General features: G+C 35.4%; 3 protein-coding genes across 4 annotated transcripts; 2 read left to right on the top strand and 1 right to left on the bottom strand.

Annotated features, from left to right (window-relative positions):
• Nucleotides 1-724: 724 nt before the first annotated feature.
• Nucleotides 725-11,608, top strand: dia (diaphanous related formin 1). 2 transcript variants are annotated; one of them, XM_089869985.1, is made up of 24 exons: nucleotides 725-1,228; nucleotides 1,525-1,680; nucleotides 1,823-2,049; nucleotides 2,125-2,193; nucleotides 2,255-2,333; nucleotides 2,395-2,528; nucleotides 3,614-3,719; nucleotides 3,784-3,894; nucleotides 3,962-4,083; nucleotides 4,158-4,274; nucleotides 4,349-4,467; nucleotides 5,425-5,582; nucleotides 5,686-6,271; nucleotides 6,545-6,646; nucleotides 6,762-6,958; nucleotides 7,032-7,118; nucleotides 7,202-7,354; nucleotides 7,426-7,555; nucleotides 9,036-9,157; nucleotides 9,247-9,411; nucleotides 9,510-9,642; nucleotides 10,390-10,497; nucleotides 11,176-11,276; nucleotides 11,365-11,608. In XM_089869985.1, exons 1-23 carry the CDS (start codon nucleotides 1,190-1,192, stop codon nucleotides 11,265-11,267), a joined length of 3,312 nt encoding a protein of 1,103 aa, XP_089726111.1. In that variant the 5' UTR covers nucleotides 725-1,189; the 3' UTR covers nucleotides 11,268-11,276; nucleotides 11,365-11,608. The 2 variants fall into 2 exon arrangements, with proteins under 2 accessions (XP_089726111.1, XP_089726110.1); XM_089869984.1 differs by having other exon boundaries at nucleotides 11,176-11,366.
• On the bottom strand, nucleotides 11,597-19,867 carry LOC149690454 (uncharacterized). Its single transcript, XM_089869983.1, has 7 exons — nucleotides 18,034-19,867; nucleotides 17,087-17,347; nucleotides 16,854-17,018; nucleotides 16,232-16,378; nucleotides 16,037-16,161; nucleotides 15,638-15,973; nucleotides 11,597-15,026 (listed from the first exon to the last, which is right to left on the bottom strand). Exons 1-7 carry the CDS (start codon nucleotides 19,865-19,867, stop codon nucleotides 13,908-13,910), a joined length of 3,987 nt encoding a protein of 1,328 aa, XP_089726109.1. The 3' UTR covers nucleotides 11,597-13,907.
• A 522-nt stretch (nucleotides 19,868-20,389) lies between these two features.
• On the top strand, nucleotides 20,390-23,278 carry LOC149690453 (uncharacterized). Its single transcript, XM_089869989.1, has 2 exons — nucleotides 20,390-20,541; nucleotides 21,031-23,278. Exons 1-2 carry the CDS (start codon nucleotides 20,390-20,392, stop codon nucleotides 21,794-21,796), a joined length of 918 nt encoding a protein of 305 aa, XP_089726115.1. The 3' UTR covers nucleotides 21,797-23,278.
• The last annotated feature ends 105 nt before the right edge of the window (nucleotides 23,279-23,383 follow it).

Raw genomic sequence — 23,383 nt, 5'->3', positions numbered from 1 at the left:
CAAAACTTACAATAAAGACTTGTAAAAATTTTGTATGCATTGTTTTCAGACTAGGAGGATTGATACATTTACAGGAGGAAGCCATACTACTTGGCTATAAGGTGCAGTACCAAGTATAGATTCGCCTCCTGGTGTAAATGGTATTAATCCTCCTAGTCTGAAAACTTTGGATACATATCTTTTACTTTTTCTATAATTTTCTGACATGAAAAATGACAAAAATGTTATTGGTATTTTAAAAATCATTAGAGGATAATTGGCTTTTTTGACTGTGGCTTACTAAGGGTGTAATTAAAAGTAATTTGGCATTTCTCTTTTTGAAGTGAAACCGCTTGTCTTTTTAAATAGCCCGCGGGTATAGTCATTTTAAACCCAACAAGAATTTATATGGTAACCGGCTTTGAGAATGGGTAAACACAAATGTTTATCAAAAGGTTTTTTTAAATCCACGGATTTCCTTGAGAAGTGTATCAGTTATTGGTTCCCTAATTTTTAGTATCAATTGAATTTTTTGTTAAGACGATAAGATTGTGTCAAAATTTGAGAAATGTTCCAAATTATTTTTTAGGATTCCGCAATGCGGGTAGATCAAGAAGCTAAGCTAAAATATATAGGAGTTGAAACTGTTTTATTATGTTGTAGGCGTCTAAAATATTTGCGCCTCCTGTAATTATGTCTCCATATTTCTACAGCAGACGGTGAACGCCGGAGTTAATCACTGGCTTCGAAATTTTTCTGGGGCAGAGGAGTGGTCGTGGTGGTCCCGCGCAAACTGTGCTAATTTTTAGGGAGTTAATTAGTATGTTCATCACGTCTAATACCGAGACGAACATAGCGTAATTATCGAGATTAATTATTCAAAAACGCCGCTGCATTTTATTTCTTTTATATTCTAATATTTATGAAACTTGTACGAAGTCCGATTATACGAACAGAGTATTTAGTTTGAAAATTTTGACATAGGCTTAGCGAATCCTGTACTTGTTGGTCTACTCAGTAGGGGTCTATCCCTTACAAGTATGAATGATATCATCCTCTTTTTTACGAACCGCTCGCACCTGTTATAATTATTCCTATTTATGACGCGCTGTCGAAATTAACGCGTTTTTCGAAGGTCTCGGACGATGGATTTAATCGCTCGACAGTAAAAAAAAAATTGTCAATCTAGTTTCGCCGCGTATTCTTAAAAATGGCTGGTAAAGACAAGGACAAGAAAGGGGGTTATTTGGTAAGTATTTGAAACTATTCAACCTTGAGTGAAAAACGGGATTTTTGACTTTGATTGTAGGCGTACTGTACTAGTTATCGGGGAAAGAAATTGTTTCCTAGAAGGAAGAAGGTGGTGGTAGATGTGAAATTAGTCTAATAGTATTATCATGGGAGGTTTGGTTTTAGTTAATTAGGTGTTCCTTGTTGTTGACCCTTAAAAAATCTATGGATATGGTTGATTATATTAGGAAACGGACGCGTAGTGGGTTAAAGTCTATTTCCAATCAGGATATTTTAAGGTGTTTCCCATTACAGCTTGATATGGTGGGTTTTAAAAGTAAAAAGACAAAGCATGCCAATCCTCCGATCAGACCACCTTCGGAGGATTTCACTGATCGTTATTCAATCCCTGATAATATGATTGATGAATGGGAAGTGGATAAGGTCATCTCCGAGTTTGAAAAGATGCTGGTAAGTACCCAGGATCATTCATACCATTTACGCAAAGAGGCCAAGGCTTCTTGATGGACATGGCAATACTAAGTAGCCAGGACTCCAATTGTAAATAGTATTAACGCTCCTAGTCTTAAGACAACTCTTTAAATAAAAACAGGATGACATGAATCTGGCTGAGGATCGTAAAAACCCTTTAAGACAACAAACCTTAAATCAAAAGAGGGCCATGTTGAAAATGCAATATAAAAAAGATCACATGGATGAAAAAAAGCATAGTGCGGGGGACTATATTAATATTTTGAATAATACACAACATATGAGTCATGAAAAACTATGTAGGGTCATGGAATCCCTTAGAATTGCATTAACCAATAATACTATTAGGTAAAATATAAAGAAATCTAGGTTAAAATTTATAGAAATTTAAATTAATGTTAATTTGTTAATTTTGAAATTAAGTTGGGTGAAGGAATTTGGTCAAGAAGGTTTAGAAGCCTTATTAAAAATTTTCCAACGTTGTTATGATCAGTAAGTTAATTTATTCATTTATTTATTTACATTAATTAATGTAAATTTAATTATTAATTAGTGGCTACAAAAGTGATAAAATAGTGGCCAAAATTCAACATGAATGTGTCAAGTGCCTAAAAGCAATCATGAACAACACTGTAAGTGTTATTAATTAGGCCTATTTTTGGCCTATTATATTAATTAAATGATCTTTTTTAGGATGGTTTAAAAAGAGTTTTTGAACATAATGAAGCCATTAACCTATTGGCAAGGTCAATTGCATCCCATAATGAATCTATAGCAAGTGATGCTTTAAGACTCGTCGCAACTGTTTGTTTTATCACACCAAATGGGTAAGTTATTTTTAAATTTGGTAGTATTTTCTTTTTTTAGTTTTTTACTAGAAATAAGTCAATGATAGATAAATATCAGTGACTGATAATTTACAAAGACTTTAACCTAATTTTATCATGTTTAGTTTTAGCCTAGTGGGTTTTCTTTCATTCAAATTTTGTTGTCATAAATTGATAAGGAATTTGAACTTGGGTAACTATTTAGTATTTAGAGAATTGAGATTTGGGATTAATAATTAATAATAATGGTTTAAGACTGTGATTAAAGAAGCCAAAAGTACAGTGAATTTTATTCTTATTTTTTTTTTTTTTAGAATATGGCCTATTTTTAAGGTGTATTTTTTGGGACTTTGAGACAATATTTGTCTTTTTTTTTTTCAGGCTTTGACAAAGGGTTAGGCTATTATTTATTATATAGGCATTAAGTTAATTAATATTTATTGTTTAGAAACTTACCTAAGTTATTACTGTGGTAAAGTTGTTTGTTAGTTAATGGGTATTTAGTAAATTAATGGCTAATTAATAGATATTTAGTAAATTAATGGCTAATTAATAGATATTTAGTAAATTAATGGCTAATTAATAGATATTTAGTAAATTAATGGCTAATTAATAGATATTTAGTAAATTAATGGCTAATTAATAGATGTTTAGTAAATTAATGGCTAATTAATAGATGTTTAGTAAATTAATGGCTAATTAATAGATGTTTAGTAAATTAATGGCTAATTAATAGATATTTTCTATTTTTGTTTAGTAAATTAATGGCTAATTAATAGATATTTTCTATTTTTGTTTAGTAAATTAATGGCTAATTAATAGATATTTTCTATTTTTATTTAGTAAATTAATGGCTATATTAATAGATATTTACTATTTTTATTTAGTAAATTAATGGCTAATTAATAGATATTTGCTATTTTTATTTAGTAAATTAATAGCCAGTTAATAGATATTTAGTAAATTAATAGCCAGTTAATAGATATTAGTAAATTAATAGCTAATCAATTAATGGCTAATTAATTGAAATTTAAGTTTCTGGTGTTTATTGAAATTTATTCAGTTAATGATTAAATATTATTTAGCCATGGGAAAGCTCTGGAAGCTATTACCATATTGGGTGAATATGAGGGTCAAGATAGATTCCAAACCATTATTCAAAAATTAAGCACTTCCGATGTCTCCTTAAAGGTACATTAAATTAGTTAATACTTAGTTAGTTCAATTAGAAATTTATAAAAAATCTCAATTATAGGCTGCTTGCATGGTTTTGATCAATTCTTTGATCAACCAAGCTGAGGATTTAGATTTCAGAATGCACATTAGGAATGAATGTATGCGAGCTGGACTTTCTGATTGCTTTGAGGTAAATTGAAATACGTTTATTTAAGGTTAAAGCGATGTTTACTATTTTAATTAACATTAATTGTTAGATGCTTGAAACTGAGGAAGGTAGTTCGGAAGTTGGGGTTCATTTAAAAGTCTTTAACGAAGGCAAGGAGGGAGACTACGAAGAGTTTGTTCAACGTTTTGACAATGTCAAAATGGAGTTTGAGTATCCTTTTATTGACTATTTTAGTAATTTAAGGTAAAAGAAAGGTTTTCTTTCCTTAATTTTGAGTTAATTAGTGACTTAAATGACTGTTACGAGTTTGTAAAACAAATGGTGCTCAGTACTCCAGCTGAAAGTTATTTTCTGTCCATACTTCAACATCTTTTATGTATTCGTGATGATATACCAGTCAGGTACTTATTATCGATACTTGTACCTTTCTAGTTCCCATTTACGATGGTTTTGTATTTTTTTTTTGTTATTGTAGAGTGGCTTATTTTAAATTAATAGAAGAATGCGTATCCCAAATTGTGCTTCATAAAAGCGGCTGTGATCCTGATTTCCGTCACACGAAACGTTTCCAGATCGATGTTGAACCCATAATAGGTAAGAAACTTCTTGTAGAAGTTAATTAAGATCTGAGGTGGAGTTTCATTTGTTAGAAGTAAAATTTTAATGACTTGAGAGATGGTTTCATTCATTAGAAGTAAAATTTTAATGACTTCATTCATTAGAAGTAAAATTTTAATGACTTGAGAGATGGTTTCATTCATTAGAAGTAAAATTTTAATGACTTGAGAGATGGTTTCATTCATTAGAAGTAAAATTTTAATGACTTGAGAGATGGTTTCATTCATTAGAAGTAAAATTTTAATGACTTGAGAGATGGTTTCATTCATTAGAAGTAAAATTTTAATGACTTGAGAGATGGTTTCATTCATTAGAAGTAAAATTTTAATGACTTGAGAGATGGTTTCATTCATTAGAAGTAAAATTTTAATGACTTCATTCATTAGAAGTAAAATTTTAATGACTTCATTCATTAGAAGTAAAATTTTAATGACTTCATTCATTAGAAGTAAAATTTTAATGACTTCATTCATTAGGAGTAAAATTTTAATGACTTCATTCATTAGAAGTAAAATTTTAATGACTTCATTCATTAGGAGTAAAATTTTAATGACTTCATTCATTAGAAGTTAAATTTTAATGACTTAAGAGATGTTTCATTCATTAGAAGTAAAATTTTAATGGTTTCATTCATTAGAAGTTAAATTTTAATGACTTCATTCATTAGAAGTTAAATTTTAATGACTTAAGAGATGGTTTCACTCAGAAGTAAAATTTTAATGGTTTCATTCATTAGAAGTTAAATTTTAATGACTTAAGAGATGGTTTCACTCAGAAGTAAAATTTTAATGGTTTCATTCATTAGAAGTTAAATTTTAATGACTTAAGAGATGGTTTCACTCATTAGAAGTAAAATTTTAATGACTTCATTCATTAGAAGTAAAATTTTAATGACTTAAGAGATGTATTTAATTATTTATAATATATTTTTAGAAGCTATAGTGGAAAAATCTCGTCAAGAAGAACAGTTCAACTCCCAAGAGCTCCATAAGAAGCTCGAAGAAGCTCTGACGTCAAAACAAGAATCTGATGCCAAATTAGCTCAATGCGAAAATCAGATCAAAGCCTTTCAAGAGCAAATTAAGAAAATGGTAATTAATTTTAATTATGTTAATAAATATTTATTTTCCTAATTAAATATTAATGAATACTTAAAGATCTTTGTAACTTACTATTATCTATTATCTATTATAGGCTGCCGGAGGATGTCCTCCCCCGGGATCTACCGCCCTCACTCCAGTTTCTCCTGGTGGCTCTGCAATACACCCATCTGGTCCTCCTCCTTACATCCCTCCACCTCCACCACCTATGCCAGGAATGGGGGGTGGAGGTAACATCCCACCACCTCCACCCATGCCAGGAATGGGAGGAAATATACCACCTCCACCTCCTATGCCGGGAATGGGAGGTAACATCCCGCCTCCACCGCCTATGCCAGGAATGGGAGGCAATATACCACCTCCACCACCAATGCCTGGAATGGGTGGACCACCTCCACCGCCTCCAATGCCAGGAATGGGACCCCCTCCTCCACCATTCCCAGGAATGTCTCCTGGAATCGGTTTCACTCCTTCACCCGTCACCATGGACACACTGCCTTATGGGATGAAGCCAAAGAAAACTTACAAGCCCAGTAATCCGCTTAAAAGGATTAATTGGAAAAAAATCCAGCCAAATAAATTATCGGAGAAAGCCTTTTGGGTTCAAGTTGAAGAGGAGAAGTTGGAAAGTGATGATATATTTGATAGTTTAGCGTCTAGGTTCTCTTCTCTTCCACCTTGTAAGTTTCTAATTAGAATTTATTATTAAAGAATTAATTTAAGACTTTAATTGATTGAAAATTAATTAATTTAAGACTTTAAATTGATTGAAAATTAATTAATTTAAGACTTTAAATTGATTGAAAATTAATTAATTTAAGACTTTAAATTGATTGAAAATTAATTAATTTAAGACTTTAAATTGATTGAAAATTAATTAATTTAAGACTTTAAATTGATTGAAAATTAATTAATTTAAGACTTTAATTGATTGAAAATTAATTAATTTACAGTGAAAAAGGTTCAAGATGTTAGCAGCGAAGATGGCGGAAAAAGAACATTGAAGAAAGCAAAAGATCTTAAAGTTATCGATCCTAAATCAGCGCAGAGTCTTAGTAAGATTTTTATTTTTTTTAATTTCTCCGGAAGCCTTAAGTTAATTTAATTTCTATTTCTTTTAATTAATTATTTTGTAATAAACTTTTAATTTAATTTAATTGTATTTTCTAGTGATTCTATTGGGTTCTGTTAAAATGAACCCGACTGAACTCCGAGACTATATTCTTCAAATGGACGAGGAAAATTTAACGGATGCAATGTTGCAACAGCTCATTCGCTACGTACCTGAACCTGAACAGTTGGCCAAATTAGAGCAGTTCAAAGATCAATTTAATGATCTGGCTGAAGCGGAACAATTTGCAATAACTGTAAGATAATTTAAATTTATCTAATTGATTGAAGTTAATTAATTATCAAAATATTCTTGAATTAACTTACTAGCTCGGAAGTATTAAAAGATTAGTGCCAAGATTAAAATCCATGAGCTTCAAACTTAGATTTCCTGAATTGGTTCAAGATATCAAACCTGTAAGTTAAATTTATTTGTTTTAATTTTAATTATGTTTTTGTTTGTTTGTTTTAATTATAATTAAAAATAATTATAATTATAGGATATTGTGGCCGCAACGGCGGCTTGTGAAGAGCTCAAAGGTAGTAAAAAGTTTACTAAGATGTTAGAAGTTGTTCTGTTGGTTGGAAATTATATGAACTCTGGTTCCCGGAATGGTCAAGCCATTGGTTTTGAAATAAACTTCTTAACTAAAGTGAGTTTTAATTTTAACTTGTGAAGTTAATGATTTTAATTATTTTATTTTTTTAATTTTTCTTTTATTAGCTAAGTGGCACTAAAGCCTTAGATTCAAAAACTACTTTGATTCATTTCTTGGCTGAAATATGCGAAGAGAAGTTTCCCGATATCCTAAACTTTCCAGAGGAAATAATTCATTTAGATCGTGCTGCTAGAGGTAAATAAAGTTCAAATTACGCGCTTGTTTGATTGATTGCGTTTTATAAATGACAGCGCGGCCGGGTCGATCGCCATATATAAAACATTTCCTGGCGGGTCGATCGCCCTTTATAAAACATTTCCCGGCCGGTCGATCGCCCTTTATAAAACATTTCCCGGCCGGTCGATCGCCCTTTATAAAACATTTCCCGGCCGGTCGATCGCCCTTTATAAAACATTTCCCGGCCGGTCGATCGCCCTTTATAAAACATTTCCCGGCCGGTCGATCGCCCTTTATAAAACATTTCCCGGCCGGTCGATCGCCCTTTATAAAACATTTCCCGGCCGGTCGATCGCCCTTTATAAAACATTTCCCGGCCGGTCGATCGCCCTTTATAAAACATTTCCCGGCCGGTCGATCGCCCTTTATAAAACATTTCCCGGCCGGTCGATCGCCCTTTATAAAACATTTCCCGGCCGGTCGATCGCCCTTTATAAAACATTTCCCGGCCGGTCGATCGCCCTTTATAAAACATTTCCCGGCCGGTCGATCGCCCTTTATAAAACATTTCCCGGCCGGTCGATCGCCCTTTATAAAACATTTCCCGGCCGGTCGATCGCCCTTTATAAAACATTTCCCGGCCGGTCGATCGCCCTTTATAAAACATTTCCCGGCCGGTCGATCGCCCTTTATAAAACATTTCCCGGCCGGTCGATCGCCCTTTATAAAACATTTCCCGGCCGGTCGATCGCCCTTTATAAAACATTTCCCGGCCGGTCGATCGCCCTTTATAAAACATTTCCCGGCCGGTCGATCGCCCTTTATAAAACATTTCCCGGCCGGTCGATCGCCCTTTATAAAACATTTCCCGGCCGGTCGATCGCCCTTTATAAAACATTTCCCGGCCGGTCGATCGCCCTTTATAAAACATTTCCCGGCCGGTCGATCGCCCTTTATAAAACATTTCCCGGCCGGTCGATCGCCCTTTATAAAACATTTCCCCCCCGGTCGATCGCCATTTATAAACAGGGTTTGTACGGAACCTGGATAACATGGAAAACCTGGATAAGTCAGGGATACGGAAAATAGGGGAAAAAGTCAGGGATAAGTCAGGGATTTAAAACATTTTCCTAAAAAGTCAGGGATATGTCAGGGATTTCGTTTGGTATATCAAACCATGATTGCTTCGAGCAATGCTTAATATGAGCCAGGCGTGAATGATGAAGTGGGCTCTGGTTAACACCTTAAAATGGTCAGGGATATTGCTAAAATTTGGTCAGGGATATCCTGGAAAAGTCAGGGATTTTCAATGTAAAAATTTCGTACGAACCCTGATAAAACATTTCCCGGCCGGGTCGATCGCCATTTATAAAACATCTCCCGGCCGGGTCGATCGCCATTTATAAAACATTTCCCGGCCGGGTCGACCGCCATTTATAAACGATACCGAGAGTCCGAGACTGATTTGTCGTGTTTCCTATCATTGTTTGGTGTCTAGTTTCACCAGATCAGATACTTAAAAACATTAACCAAATGAAGAAATCAGTTCAACAGTTAGACTTAGACTTGAAAAACTTCAAAGCCCAAAATGAAAGTGATCGATTTGAAGAAGTCATGACTGTATCCTTTATTTTGATTGTTTGTTTGTTTGTTTGTTTACTTTTTACATCAATTTAAGACAAAAAATTCCTTAACTAAATGTTCTCAAGAGCTTCCTAGAAGAATCGCGTAAACAAACCGAAGTCTTGGAGAACATGTACAAGAAAATGACGAAACTTTATGACGAACTGTCGGAGTTTTACGTTTTCGATCCTAAAAAATATTCCTTGGATGAATTTTTTAGTGATATAAAAATATTCAAGGATCAGTTCATCGTAAGTAGTCGTAGTCGTAGTCTTTTGGGTTTAGTGTTTTACGTGTTCCGTGTATTTTTGTTTTATTTACCGACCTCGGAATGTTGTAATCTTTGCAGGAAGCGCACAAGGAAAATAGTAAACTCCGCGAAGCTGAGGAAAAGATAAGAAGAGGGAAGGAGTTGAGGGAAAAGGCGGAGAAAGAAAAGGCAGATAGGAAAGCCCAGAAACATCTGCTAGACATAACTAATGGTAAGTTTTGCGTATTTTGTTGTTATTTTAATATAATATAATTAATTGTTTATTTATATATTTTGTTGTTAATTTAATATAATATAATTGTTTATTTATATATTTTGTTGTTAATTTAATATAAACATAAGGACATCATCTCTCTTAAGGGCCCAAGCGCATCTATTAGCAAAAACATCTAGTTCTGCTAGATGTGACGTAGATTTTGTATGGGGGCTCCTTCCGAATTTTTCGTCAAATTCGCGGGAGAGAAAAATTATTTTCAAAATCAGCCACGACCGATATCCTAAGCCGGTCGTGGTCCATACGCGAGCTCTGAGATAACGCTCCCAAGCGGTTGGGAATCAAACTAAAACAGGCGGGTAGGCGAGAGAGGAAGGACTGAGGGGAAAAAATAAGTAAGAGAATTTCCAGAACCCCCCCTGCTCTCTCAGACACAAGAGGTAAATTCGCGCTTAGTAAAAATCACGAAGAGCTGTCGTGAGAAATCTTTGAAGGAGGGAAAAATGTTCAATGCCGGGTTACTCTGCAGCGAATGCGCTCGGCCTCTGTTTAGACTATACAATTATTATACCACTTGAGATGAGACGGATGGCCGTCCAAATCGGACATACATACATTTCAACCGTAACATAGAATCTTGGGCCCTTAAAGAGAAATAATGTCCTTATGATATAAATAATTGTTTATTTATATATTTTGTTGTTAATTTAATGTAAATAATTGTTTATTTATCTCTATTTATAGCTGGTAATGATGAACAAGGTGTTATGGATAATTTATTAGAAGCTTTGAAAACGGGAGACGCCTTTCAACACAAACCCAGACGGAAGGCGCCTCCTAGAGGCGGCGGTGGTAAGTTATATTTTAAATTGGTTTTTTAATGTCGCGAGTGGGCGTTACTTTAATAGTTCTGAGTTATATAGGCTTAGTTTATCCAGTAGTTAATGTTCAGGTAGAGATTTGAATGTTTCTCTCTTCAAATAGATTTGTCTCTCGTTTTTGAAATGTAATTATGATACCAGCCAAGACATCGGTAATTTTTATAGAATATTGGCACTGAAGTGAATTGCATTTATTTTATATTAACTCAGTCTGGTGTGAGAAATATTAATTAACAACTTAAATGCCAATATTAACTGATTAAATAACCAAGCATGTCAGGCCTAAATTAAATGTTAGTTATTTAGTGTTATTCCCAAAACAATAATATAATAATACAATGCAACACTGAATGAAAGGTTTTTTTAGCCCCTCCCACTTTGTTCAACCAGATTAACCCGCGAAATGGTTAATTAATGTCGTCCAAGTAGAGTTATGTGGTTATGTCAACTTAATTTAGTTTAATTTTGATTTAAATTTTCTTCCCAAAAAGACAATATAATAGAATGTGACTGAATGAAAGGTTCTGTTAGCCCCTCCCACTTTGTTCAACCAGATTAACTCGCGAAATGGTTGTCTTAATGTCGTCCAAGTAGAGTTATGTGGTTATGGAAACTTAATTTCGATTTTAATTTTGATTTTAATTTATAGATCGAAGGGCAATGCTTAACAGAAGTCGCTCAAGGCAGAACATCCTTTATCGTGAAAGTGGGGGGATGAATTTGGCAGATGCATGCAGGTGATATTAGCCAGTAAGAACTGAAAAATTTTTATATTAAAATATATATCGTCTGGAAATATTAATTAAACCATTTAATCTTCCATTTCTCGCATAAAAAGAACTACTAAAAAAACAAAAAAATAGAAAGTGATATTTTTTTTTAGATAATAGCGATAAAATAGTACACTCTCTATGAATCAAAAATATATATTTTTTAAAAGATTCCTTCCCTTCCCTTGGGCCCTTTTGTAAATAATTTGTAAAATAGTTAGTATCATCAGGGATGTGCCTTCGATATTTAAAAAAAAGTGACTAAACAAACATAAATGTAAAGGGATTAAAAACGGCGCGTTTCTTTTAAAATGTGTGATTTGTGCCACCATTTTTAATTTTAACATAACACCTGTTCAGTTAGAATGTTTAGAAGGAAAAGCCAAGAGCTTCATGGATTGGTCGTTTATTTAAATGTAGGTAAGCTTAGTTTTTTAATGTTTCTGAATTTTGCTACCACATTATTTCATTTCAAAGAAGTTAAAAAGCGGCGCTTATAAAACCAAATTTATATGAATTAATTCCTAATAATAATTTTTAATTTTGGTAATTAAATTTCTTTTCTTATACAGAAAATTTTATTAAAATATTTATTATTATTACGGGATTATACTTTAAAAAAATCAACTTATTTATGTTTTAAAATTTGTCATTTTTAACGAAGAAAAGTTAATTTTAATTTTAGAACCAAAATCTTTTTTACTATTATCTATTTTTAAATAAAAGACAACCAATTAAAGACGAATAAGTGCCTTTTATAAATATATATATTATTAACCTTAACCGAAATTGCTAATTAAATTAATTAATTAACCCCCAATTATCTATTAATTTATTTTTTATTGAGATATGCAGTGAAAGAAAAGTCGGATTAGAGTGTGTTTGCGTTGCGTTGCGTGTACATTCCAAATTAATTTTTGAATATCTAATAACAAAAAGTTAAATTGAATATATATTTTAGTTTAAGTTAATTTTAGTTAAAAAATAACTGTATATAATATTATACTATAGTACTTTGATGTCAGGCCAGTTCAAAGCAATTAATACTTGGACTCAAATCTAAAGCCACGCCCCATTTTAGTTTGACAGTCTAAATAGACCATTTCGATGATTTAAGTAAGAGGGAAAGACATGGGGGGTAAAACTCCGCCTTCCATCTCTCTTTTTGGCGCCTGCGCTGTAGGGTTTTTGCAGAGAGGGATGGCAACGTATCAACCCCCCTTGTATGTCCCGTTGGATACCGAGGGTTGCCTACCACCTTTTTTTACATTGAAAAGGTCTATTGAGCAGCGCGTTCTTCGAGTCTTTAAACACTTAATAACCTTTTCTTGTAACTAGAATTAATTTTAACTCTTGGTATAATTGAAAAGCCAGCAAGTTTCTAGTCTGTTTTGGAGTTTTTTTTATTGACAGTTTGTAATATTCTAAAGACATAATGTTAAATTTCTTTCTTTGAAGCCTATATTTTTTTGCTGTGAATATGTTTACTATAAAGCTCTGAAAAAAATACAATGTTTCATTTTAATTAACTGGAACTAAACTAAAGAATTGAAAGGGCCATAGTGTGACGTCACCGGGAATGAAAGCGGTACCAAACATGGCCGCCCACTGCCAAAACTAAGCCAGTGACGTTTTACCTACGCTGACGTCACAATAGCATATGGAGTAGAAACCCATGGAGCAATAATATGGACTGATACAAAGCATGTTCAAAGTGATTTCATTAAATTTGAACAAAATCTACTGATATAATTTTAAAAATGTCTTTTATTTGCTGTAGAATATACAATATAGCCTTAATAGAGTTTAGATAACGTGTATTGGAAATTTGGAAAAGAAGTTCATAAACCGTGGATTGGAAACTTCCGTGGTTCGGAAGCCAAGGAGGATATCAGCCCAAAGTAATAATACTACTCCAAGGGACCAATTTTTGTATGTTACGGCCCACGTGACGCTTTAAAGCGCCCCTACCGGCAACCGGCGGAATTTGCTATAGCTCTCTGAGCCGGCGACCTAAAGCCACGACCCACGTGTTACACCGAAATTGGAAGCCCGCCATTTTGTGGAAACAGACAAAGAGTCCAATCTTACCAGAGTCACCACCTATGACTGTCCAATGTCAAGTTGAGCCTACGGTATGTGTATTTAACCTTTTCGATAATCCTAGAGTTTAAATTACTTAACTAGCGTTAATTCTTAGTTAATTATATTTATTTATTGAAAATTAATTACGATTTGAAGGAAATTTTGAACACGAGGTTGAGTGAGTGTCAGTGGGACAAGGTTTAACTTAGAACATGTTATAGACTAAGTCCATTGTTACGTTGAAATTGAAGGCGAAAGGTTAAGCCAAGAACGGCATGTGTATATAACCCTTTCAATAATCTAAAGCCATCCAGCTAGCATTTAATTATTTTATTTAATCCTACATTTTAAATGAATTAAGTAGTCCTAATTGTTAGTTAATTTAGTTTATTTTCTGAAAATTAATTACAATATAAAGCAAATTTTAAACATGAGGTTAAGCCTTGGTTAGTGTCAGTGGGGCTTAACTTAGAACGTGCAATTATTTTGGACCCAAACCATAAAATTATTGTAGCAACATCGTAATTCATTGATTTTGAGTTGTAAGGCATCTTTTCAACCATCCCGATCCTCTTTTAATCAATCCCTCTAACCCATCAATCGCAGCTGGCGTTCCAATAGCGCTTACCAGAATTTTACCATCCTCTAGTCTTATTTCAATATTATCAACCCTTGATCTAACTTTAAAAAACTTTGATAGGGACTCTAAATTACAATACTCTAAAACTTCATCGGAAATCGATCTGGGTTCCATTTCAACGTAATTAGACTTATTAGTAAATGTTGATCCCGTAACGGCCCTTGACAAACCAAATGGATTAAAATCCTTTTCAATAGCGATTTGCTTATAGGTATACGTCGCGGCCCTGGAAATATATTGCATAGTTTCCCATTTTAATTCACATTGACATGAATTTAACTTTTCTTTGATATAAGTTTCATCTTCGATGCTAAGATCGTTAATATACTTGAAAAAATCTAAAACTAAGGTAATTGATTCGCAATTAGAGTAAAGATCAATGTTAATACTAGCATTGAACAGTTTCAAAACTTCATCCGGTTTGAAATTATTAAACATGGCCCACTTTTTGATTAAAATTTCGGCTTTCTTAAGAGTGTACGTTTTAAAAGAGCTATATTTCGCCGGTAAAGCATTAACTTTTTCCAATTCAGATTCGATAATACTTTCCAATTGACCAATTACGGGTTTCTCGCTAAGTTTAAGTTGTTTCTCGATAATATTCGCGTATTTTATGCATAACAAATGGTTGGTAACGACCCATGGGAAGCTTAAAAACCTGGGATTTTTTTCGCTATACGTGACAACGTACCATGCCGAAGCCTTTTTCTTAACCTCCTCTACATCAACCGAGGAGGCAGTTTCAAAACTAGACTCAAAGTCTCTTTTAAAACAATGAAACAAGCTTTGAACAAGGATTTTAAGAAGTTCCTCTACTTCATTCCGGCCATTTTTGACGCCAAATCGACCGTTTAACGCGTCATACATTCCAGTCATGACTTGACTTTCGTGACTTACTCCGTAATTGTTCAAAATTGACTCGAGCAAAGAGTTATATTTGTCTCTTGACTTGATGGCAGTTGATTTATACTTTTCCCAACCTGGATACGTAAGCAAGGGGTCCACCTATAATAAGAGTGTTCTGGATTGGCCAATTGAAATCATATTGTTTACAAAAGCCATTTCTTCAAACAAAGTTTACTTATTATTGACCAGGGTTCGTACACGACCTGGAAAAGTCAGGGAAATTGAAAATGGGCCTAAAAGGTCAGGGAAATTTAAAATGAACCTAAAAGGCCAGGGAAATGTCAGGTAAAAATATATTGGAGGGAAATTTAAGCTGGATAACAGTATAAGGGTGACCAGAAAATGTGTTGTCTGAGATTTGAACAGAGCCCCAAAATCGGGGAGCTCGCTTCGCTCGCTCCGGTTATTTATAATTTAATTAAAGTTAAATTCAAACGGATTAATTGGCTAATTTTTATAACTATAACTTCTGCAAAAATGATTCGAGTGAATTTAGATTTGTTTTCATATATGTTCGCCATGTACGTTATTGCATATGGTCAGGGAAATTTGTGGGATTTAGTCAGGGAAAACCTGGAAAAGTCAGGGAATTTCATTCGAAAAATTTTGTACGAACCCTGTTGACAAACATTGTAACAACTGATAAATATCTGATACAACGAACGCAAAAGGTTAAAGGTTAAAGCATTAGCGAACTCAGAAATCTGTACCTGAACATTTTCGTAGTGACCACAGGTTTTTGAGTTTCCCCTCGCATAGCCCAAACAATTTCGATAAAGTTTTCCCAAGGCTCTTTTGGATACGTAATTAGATTTATCCCATTTCTCCATGAAATCGGGATACCATTTGACAGAAAACGGTTCCTCTAATTCCTTAGCAACGCCACTCTTTGAAAAATCCACGGCAATACTACAGCTTCTTGCTAATAGAACGCATTGCGGATGATGCAACCCTAAACTATCAGCAGTAGCTAAATGGGCACTGGCCAATGGTCCAATACGGTCATTTAGGATAAACATCGAGAAGAACTTTAATAAATCACGGGTCTGCAATAAAAATATTAATCCTGAAGCAAAATTCACCCCCTTTACAAAGTTTCATGTACATACTGTTACATCAGTTGTAATGTCCTTCTTATCAGGAACTGGACAATGTCTGGGTCTCGCGTTACCCTTTTTAAATATAAAGTCCTCTTTCCATATAACTGCGAATTCATCTCCATCTAAGTCAGATCCTAATTAAAAATGTATTGCATTTTATTTAAGTATGTTACTTAATTTATGCTTTCAGTTAATTAGCATTACCGGACATTTCACTTGGATGAGGTCTCTTTCCCTTTTGAGGAAAAACAATACAATCCACAATATGATGAAGTTCAGGGACATCAACAGCGTTCAAGATTCGTACGTCGCCAGGTTGATAACAGGGGTTTTTGGTAACTAAAACATTCCCTAAAATTAAGGGAAAAACGTAATTAAATATTACGCAATACCAGAAATATATAATACTTCTCTTCGAGAGAAGTGTACAAGCACAAAGCGGGGTAAGTGTAACGTCACTCTTCCCAACATCGGATCATTTAGAGCAAGGTTACTAAACCGAATCACATACACGATAAATAGTTCCCTCATCATTACTTTATCAGCGTTTAAATATTTGGCAAGACGCATGCGCTTGTGCATTTTGTCCCACGTCAAGACAATCAAGGTTTGTGGGATGATTGCTGGGGATTTAGTGCCAAACAACTATAGAATTCACCTTACGGTGCGATGCCCATTTGTAGTTTGATGAGCGGGAAAGCAAACTAGAAGGGGGAGCCTGGGAAGAATGACGTTACATAACTAAAGCATTAAGAGGATACAGAGTGTCATCCTTCTTCTATTATCCCCTTCTGGCAATACGTTAAGTAAGGTAACTAAAGTATACCTTTAACAACGGTAGTTTCCATATTAGTTTCTTGTCCGATAAGATTTGTAGTGTATTGTACAAAAACTTCTCCGTAATTTAATACACCTAATTCGTCAATAACACCAAACATATTTCTACCATCAGCGGGGTTAATTGGAATTTTGGCTTTTTTCATAATTTGAGCTTAATTAAAACGAAATTAGATTATTTAGAGACGACAGCTTTAACGACGTACGGTTTATGACAAATACCAATGTCAAGTTTGTGTCCATTTACGAGCATGGCGTGAAAAAAGGGTTCTACAGTCGGGAAAATTCCCGACGTGATAAATTCATCAAATTGAATATTGGGAATGTTGTGATGTCGTTTTAAATAGGAAACGGCTTTAGAGTCATCCAAGAGGATGTCTGTTAGAAGCTGTAATCTTTCGTTTTGCATTTTAAGAAAAACTGAATGTTCAATGCCCATTTGATCAAGAATGGTTATAAGTGGTCGGTTTAGAGATAAATTGCCTAGAACAATAGATATTATAATTAGGCCTAGAATGAAATATATTTTTCAGTAATTGGGATGCGCGATTCGTACCTCAAGGAGGTTTTTTAAGTAATAAACTATTTTGAAAATTACAGATAATATGGCCAAAGACACCATTAAAGGCAGCGCAAGTCGTGCTCTCTCCGAATTTGTCTATTACAAGTACATTCTCTTGACAGGTAAGGTGTAAAATATGTTGCGCGTATCCATTAAAGGGTACCAAGAAGTTATATCTAGTATCTTAGAGAGAAGGTATAAATTCGTTCACCCACATTTCCAGCTTTATCTCCAGTCCAAACGTATAGTAGGTCCGGAGTCAATCCCCGTCCCTAAATTACAAGCAGCATCTCATTGGTTCTTGAAAACTCACGTCAGCGCGACGACGCGAGTGACGAAAATTACAGTCATATTTTCCGACTGAGGAGAGGCTGCGAAATAGCCCGGCGCCTCCTTTTACGTCCCCCCTTGTATTTTGAAAGGGGGACTGGGACTATGGCCTGGCGCGAATACAAAGGCATCTTATACCTTCTCTCTGAGATACTGATATAACTTCTTGAGGGTACATAGGAAAACATCATATAGCTTTGCCAATTTGTACTCGTTATTTGCAAGATGTTTTTCGATGTACTCCATTTGACATTACAATACAATAACTCTTATTTACACGCTTGAGATATCTTGACTATTTCTAGAGTTTGGGAAGTGGTGCATTCGAATTTCTTCATACTGTTCCGAAAAACGATATCATGGTCTTTCAATGTCGGATCGACAACCAGCATCCCCTTATAACCCGAATATCGTATTTGATAGGCACTACATATTTTTGTAACTCCCAGGGTCTCGCAAACGTTTTTGGCCAAATCCAACGAAATCTTTCCAATTCCATCGGAGAATACGTAGGGCTCTTTACTTTCAGGATCCAATTCAATTCCTTTAATGTCTTCCTCCATTTTAACTCGACCTTCGGTCAAAGGTACGGCTACGGTTTCTTCAGTTTGCGAAAAACATTGACCCATTCTGGCTGCGAATTTCGCTACGACTTTAATATTTGAAAAATCCCCCATCCATCTTTGAATTGACATTGCAGTTTCACCCTTTGGATCTTTCGCGTACATCCATAAACCATGATCTCGAATTTGCGAGTTTGACCAGCCAAGAAATTTAAAATTTCTTTTCGCGATACTTAGTCCGTTCGCAATACCATTGATGGTTTTAAATATTACATCTCGCCTAAGATATTTTCCACTACTTTGATTCAACTTATTTAAGCTGTCATCGCGGAATGATACTCGAAGGGCGGAATCAATGTGAAAATTGCGAATTACTCTATTCGTTATTATCAATTCCGGTGGATACAGTAAAATTCGAGTCGGGGTTATGACAGCTCGTCGAACTTGCTTAGCTTTCTTAGGGATAATGTCCATAATACTCGTATCGTTCTTCGTATAACTCATTTTACGTTCAAAGGACAATTGTAAGGCTCTTTGGTAGTTTAAAATTATTCCAGTGTCCATTATATGGATCAAATCTTTCAAAGCTTCGATTAATACTGGGGAATTCTGCAGTTTCAAATTTTGAACGGTAGTTTCAAATTTTTGAAAGTCTTGTAATTCGGGTGCGAAACTTCTTCTAACAATTGCTTCGATCAGATAATTTATTTCATAGGAACCAAAATCAAAGTTTGGTAAACAATTTGGCACTTTCTTTGTAGTAACTTGCAAATTAACGTAACTAATAATTTCTGATCCCGAGTTTTGGCAACAGTAATATAGTCGGGATAATATTTGACTAGCTTCATATGCGTTGTTGAATGTGATCAAAATCGCGTTACATCTTCCGAAAATGAAGTTATTGAAATCGTGTGTAGGATACTTGATAGTATTAGTTTTGGTTTGATACACGACAGGAGGGTTAGAGATATGTAAGACCCATTGGTTACCATTGACAAGAATATTTTTTAAGGACGCGTAACGTATTTCTAATTGATCATCCACGACCACCTTTTGTTTATCATGCAAAAAGTTAACATTGCGTACTTCTCGAGAAAAATGTCCTACAAAGTGACTAGAAGATATAAGGCTTCCAATTTTTATATTAGTGATTTTAACATTTTCATGGGCGCTTTTGAAATATCTCGGATAGGCATTGTTGCTTTTAAAATTTAACCACGGACTGTTAGATTTTTTGGGAGTGACCTTAGATACGATTTTAAGGAAGTAATTTTGGAATGCATTGTATGCTTGGGAATTTTCATTTGGAAATTGATGGCATTGAGCTATACATTGAATTTTGAAAAATAATTGTTCACTTAGCGTTACTGAAGTAGATGTATCCTTATAATCATCCTTGATGATTTCAATCCCGCAACATTGCTTTAGTTCACTCGCGATTTTAGTAAATTTTGTATAAGCTAAATTTGGATTTTCATGGAAAAGGACGGAAAATTTTACAGTTTGTTGGCGCGGAATTATATTCTGTCGCTTAGGCCTATTTGCCATTTTCAATACACTAATCGGATGCAATTAAAATTTATAGAAACATTTAGATACGTTCGACATATAAGACGGGTTGGGCACTACTGAAGACAGTAAAGATTTGGTTTCGTTTTGAGTAACGAAAGGGTTACGTCATTATATCCTGAAAGTGACGTAACCTTAAAGTACAAGCGGAAATAAAAGTAAAACCTTTCGCGTTCTGTCACGCGCCGGCATCTCGGTGGCAACAACAAAAATGTCGAAAATATTGCGTAATCCCTTATCCCGTTACTTCCCGTTATCGAATGGGAGGGAGGAAGGAGGAGGGGAGAGGGAATAGGCGTTCCCAGAGGAATGATTTTGAAGCGGTTTGAAGGGCTTCTTTTCCCGCGCTTAAATAGTACGAGATTTCCGAACGAGTGGCGCTAGCGTCTAAAAATAACCAAAAATAGTGTTGTGATGTTTAGGTAGAGGGCGCGCCCCGAGGTGCTATGTTTCTTTTCCTTCTGACGGGCCCGACTGTGCTTTTTTGACAATAATTTCAAGATGAATCTCGAACATTTTAACAAAATGTCGAGTGGATTATTTAGTCATTTGCAAAACTACCCACCGAGTGCCGGAATATTCATGGACCATCATCGTCAGCCGGACGTTTCCAGTTTCCCGCAGGATGCAGCGCGTCGATATAGGCCTACAAGGTAGGCCCTAGAGCATGATCTACGAATATAGCTCCTCCGCGATAATGGGTTCTTCCCTTTCTCTTTTCCCGTTTTTGCGCGGGGCATCCTTCTCCGTTATTTCACAATGGGGCGCGAAAGAAAAAATTTGCGAGCTATTTTTACGCGCGTCGGACGACGCGTTAATAAAGCGCGCGCCGTGCACGTTGCCATTATTTACCAAAATTCCGTATAGGTTGACAACTACGTAAATTACCGTAGCACGCCTGACTTGTATAGGATTTTTTAAACTTTACGTATCATGGCGCCTGTATAGGCGTCCTTGCAAATGGTGGGGGAAATAGGGGAGGCTTCCGCTCGCGCGTGTGTGTATATATAATGGGGGATCCATTCGACATAACGGAACGGCAATCTTCCGCGCGTAACGGAGTGGGATCGAAGCCAAATTATTGCACATTATGTAAGCGGAGCGTCGCTGCTTTTTCGTAACGCCGAATTTGATTTTTGCAGTAATGTTGAGCTCAAACCGCCGAGAGGGCAGATTCGCTCTTCGAATCACCATTCTTCGCCGTGTCACATCAATCGGGAAGGCCCGGACTGTAGACCTAGTCCGGACCCGGGTTTACGGGAAGGCACGCTACCGAACACGGCCGTTTCAGCGGCGGCAGCGGCCGCGGCTGCAGCCGCCGTCACGGCCGCTCCCCCGCCTCCCCAACATCAACAGGCTCAGAACCAGCAGCAGCAGCAGCAACAACAACAACCGCCATCATCTCGGCCTAATCACAACGGGGCGTCGACGGCGCGAGCCAATCACGGGCCGTCGACTTCCCGCGCGAACCACGTGACTGGTCCGGGCGGCCAATCGGAACCGCGTAAATCAAAAACTAAACGGGTGATGGACCCGGGAGACGGGAGATACTTTCCGTGTCCCCGCTGTAGTAAAATATTTGTTAGCCAGCGAAATTTGGACTCTCATCTGAAAACGCACACGAATTTGCGTCCGCTAAAGTGTTTGGACTGCGGAAAGTGTTTCACTCTTCGAAACACATTGATATGTCACATGCGCGTGCACACGAAGGAGCGCCCGTACACCTGCTCCATTTGTTTCAAAAGCTTCACGCAAGCCAGTTCGCTCAAAGCTCACGTCATTTGCGTTCATACGAAACAATACCCTCATCAGTGCACGCAATGTGGACGGGGCTTCATTTCGCCCAGTCAAAGACGCGAACACGACGTCAGATTTCACTCTAAGAAACAACAACCTCCCATGAACTGAAACATCTAAGCCTAAAGTAACCTCGCCTAAACATAAACATAACATCTACCACCACCACAAAACATACGAATCAACATTGTCCTCCTCCCCCCCAAACATACCGGTACCTAAACCTAAAGGAAGAGTTACAAAGTATAAGTTAATAGGTGAAGCTCATTCACGGGTCCTGAACCATTTGCAGGGTTCGAATTAAAAAAACCCAGCCCAAAAAAAAATCCTTGAGTTTTATTGGGTTTTACTCACCATAAAAAACCCGCTTAATAAAACCCAACACTAAGATCTACAATTTTGATGAATTTCAATGCTAGAATAATTTCATTTTAAAGATATTTGTTTTTTCCACTTCAAAAGTAACATTTAATATTATTTATTATTTTTTATGAGGCATTTTAAGACTTTTTTATTTAGCAGTTACGTTCTAATGACAATTTCTACCATGCACACAGCTGCTAAAGATAAAAAACCCAGAAAAACCCAATAAAACCCAGAAAAACCCAATAAAACCCAGAAAAACCCAATAAAACCCAGAAAAACCCAATAAAACCCAGAAAAACCCAATAATAAAACCCAGAAAAACCCAATAATAAAACCCAGAAAAACCCAATAAAACCCAGAAAAACCCAGAAAAACCCAATAATAAAACCCAGAAAAACCCAATAATAAAACCCAGAAAAACCCAATAATAAAACCCAGAAAAACCCAATAATAAAACCCAGAAAAACCCAATAATAAAACCCATAAAAACCCAATAATAAAACCCAGAAAAACCCAATAATAAAACCCAGAAAAACCCAATAATAAAACCCAGAAAAACCCAATAATAAAACCCAGAAAAACCCAATAATAAAACCCAGAAAAACCCAATAAAACCCAGAAAAAACCCAATAAAACCCAGAAAAAACCCAATAAAACCCAGAAAAAACCCAATAAAACCCAATAAAACCCAGATAAAACCCAGAAAAAACCCAATAAAACCCAGAAAAAACCCAATAATAAAACCCAGAAAAACCCAATAAAACCCGGTGGGCTGGGCTTTTTTAAGAAAAACCCGGGTTTTTTTTTTGAACCCTGACCCTTTGGGAGTGAAGCTGCAAAGTTCAATCCCTAAGCGGCTTGGAACTATTCCCCTTTAATTTCACTTTTAGGTCATGGTACTATACAAAGTGAAGAATATGGTGCCATGTCGTTTTTTTCTTTGTTTTTACTTTGCATTTTATTCGTTCATGTTGAGTGTTATAAAAATGATTAAAAAACTTTTAATTTCACGATTTTAACGAAAGCTCCGGCTAGTCAGATTGGAGAGAGTGGAATATTTAAAAAAAAAAAATAACGTTGTAATTGTATTTTGGATATTTCCTAAAAAACCTTGTACCCCCCTTTGCCCTCCCATTAGAATCATAACATATTGTAACTAAACTCGTCAGAACATTTACACATGACACACTTAAGTTAATAAAAGTGTTTTTAGCCTTTGAGTATAAATACTTCTTACTTATTTCGTTATTAAAACTGTGAGATTGAAAATTAGGGTGGTCTTACAATAGGTTACAATGAAAATTTAATGGTCACTATATTGGACCCCCAATA

This window comes from Phalangium opilio, unplaced genomic scaffold (genome assembly GCF_054372755.1).
Source record: "Phalangium opilio isolate 3A_F unplaced genomic scaffold, DU_Popi_V2 ptg000031l_1, whole genome shotgun sequence".
NCBI lineage: Eukaryota > Metazoa > Arthropoda > Arachnida > Opiliones > Phalangiidae > Phalangium > Phalangium opilio.
The sequence above is the reverse complement of the archived record's forward strand: the minus strand, read 5'-3'. Positions and strand labels throughout refer to the sequence as shown.

Coding starts and splice junctions, on each gene's coding strand:
- LOC149690454 (XM_089869983.1), bottom strand. CDS start 19,867: ATGGCAAATAGGCCTAAGCGACAGAATATAATTCCGCGCCAACAAACT. Junction 17,019..17,086: donor TGGACACAAACTTGACATTG/GTATTTGTCATA, acceptor GTTTTAATTAAG/CTCAAATTATGAAAAAAGCC. Junction 15,974..16,036: donor ACATTACAACTGATGTAACA/GTATGTACATGA, acceptor TTTTTATTGCAG/ACCCGTGATTTATTAAAGTT.
- dia (XM_089869985.1), top strand. CDS start 1,190: ATGGCTGGTAAAGACAAGGACAAGAAAGGGGGTTATTTG. Junction 3,720..3,783: donor CTTCCGATGTCTCCTTAAAG/GTACATTAAATT, acceptor TCTCAATTATAG/GCTGCTTGCATGGTTTTGAT. Junction 7,355..7,425: donor AAATAAACTTCTTAACTAAA/GTGAGTTTTAAT, acceptor TTCTTTTATTAG/CTAAGTGGCACTAAAGCCTT.
- LOC149690453 (XM_089869989.1), top strand. CDS start 20,390: ATGAATCTCGAACATTTTAACAAAATGTCGAGTGGATTATTTAGTCAT. Junction 20,542..21,030: donor CGTCGATATAGGCCTACAAG/GTAGGCCCTAGA, acceptor TGATTTTTGCAG/TAATGTTGAGCTCAAACCGC.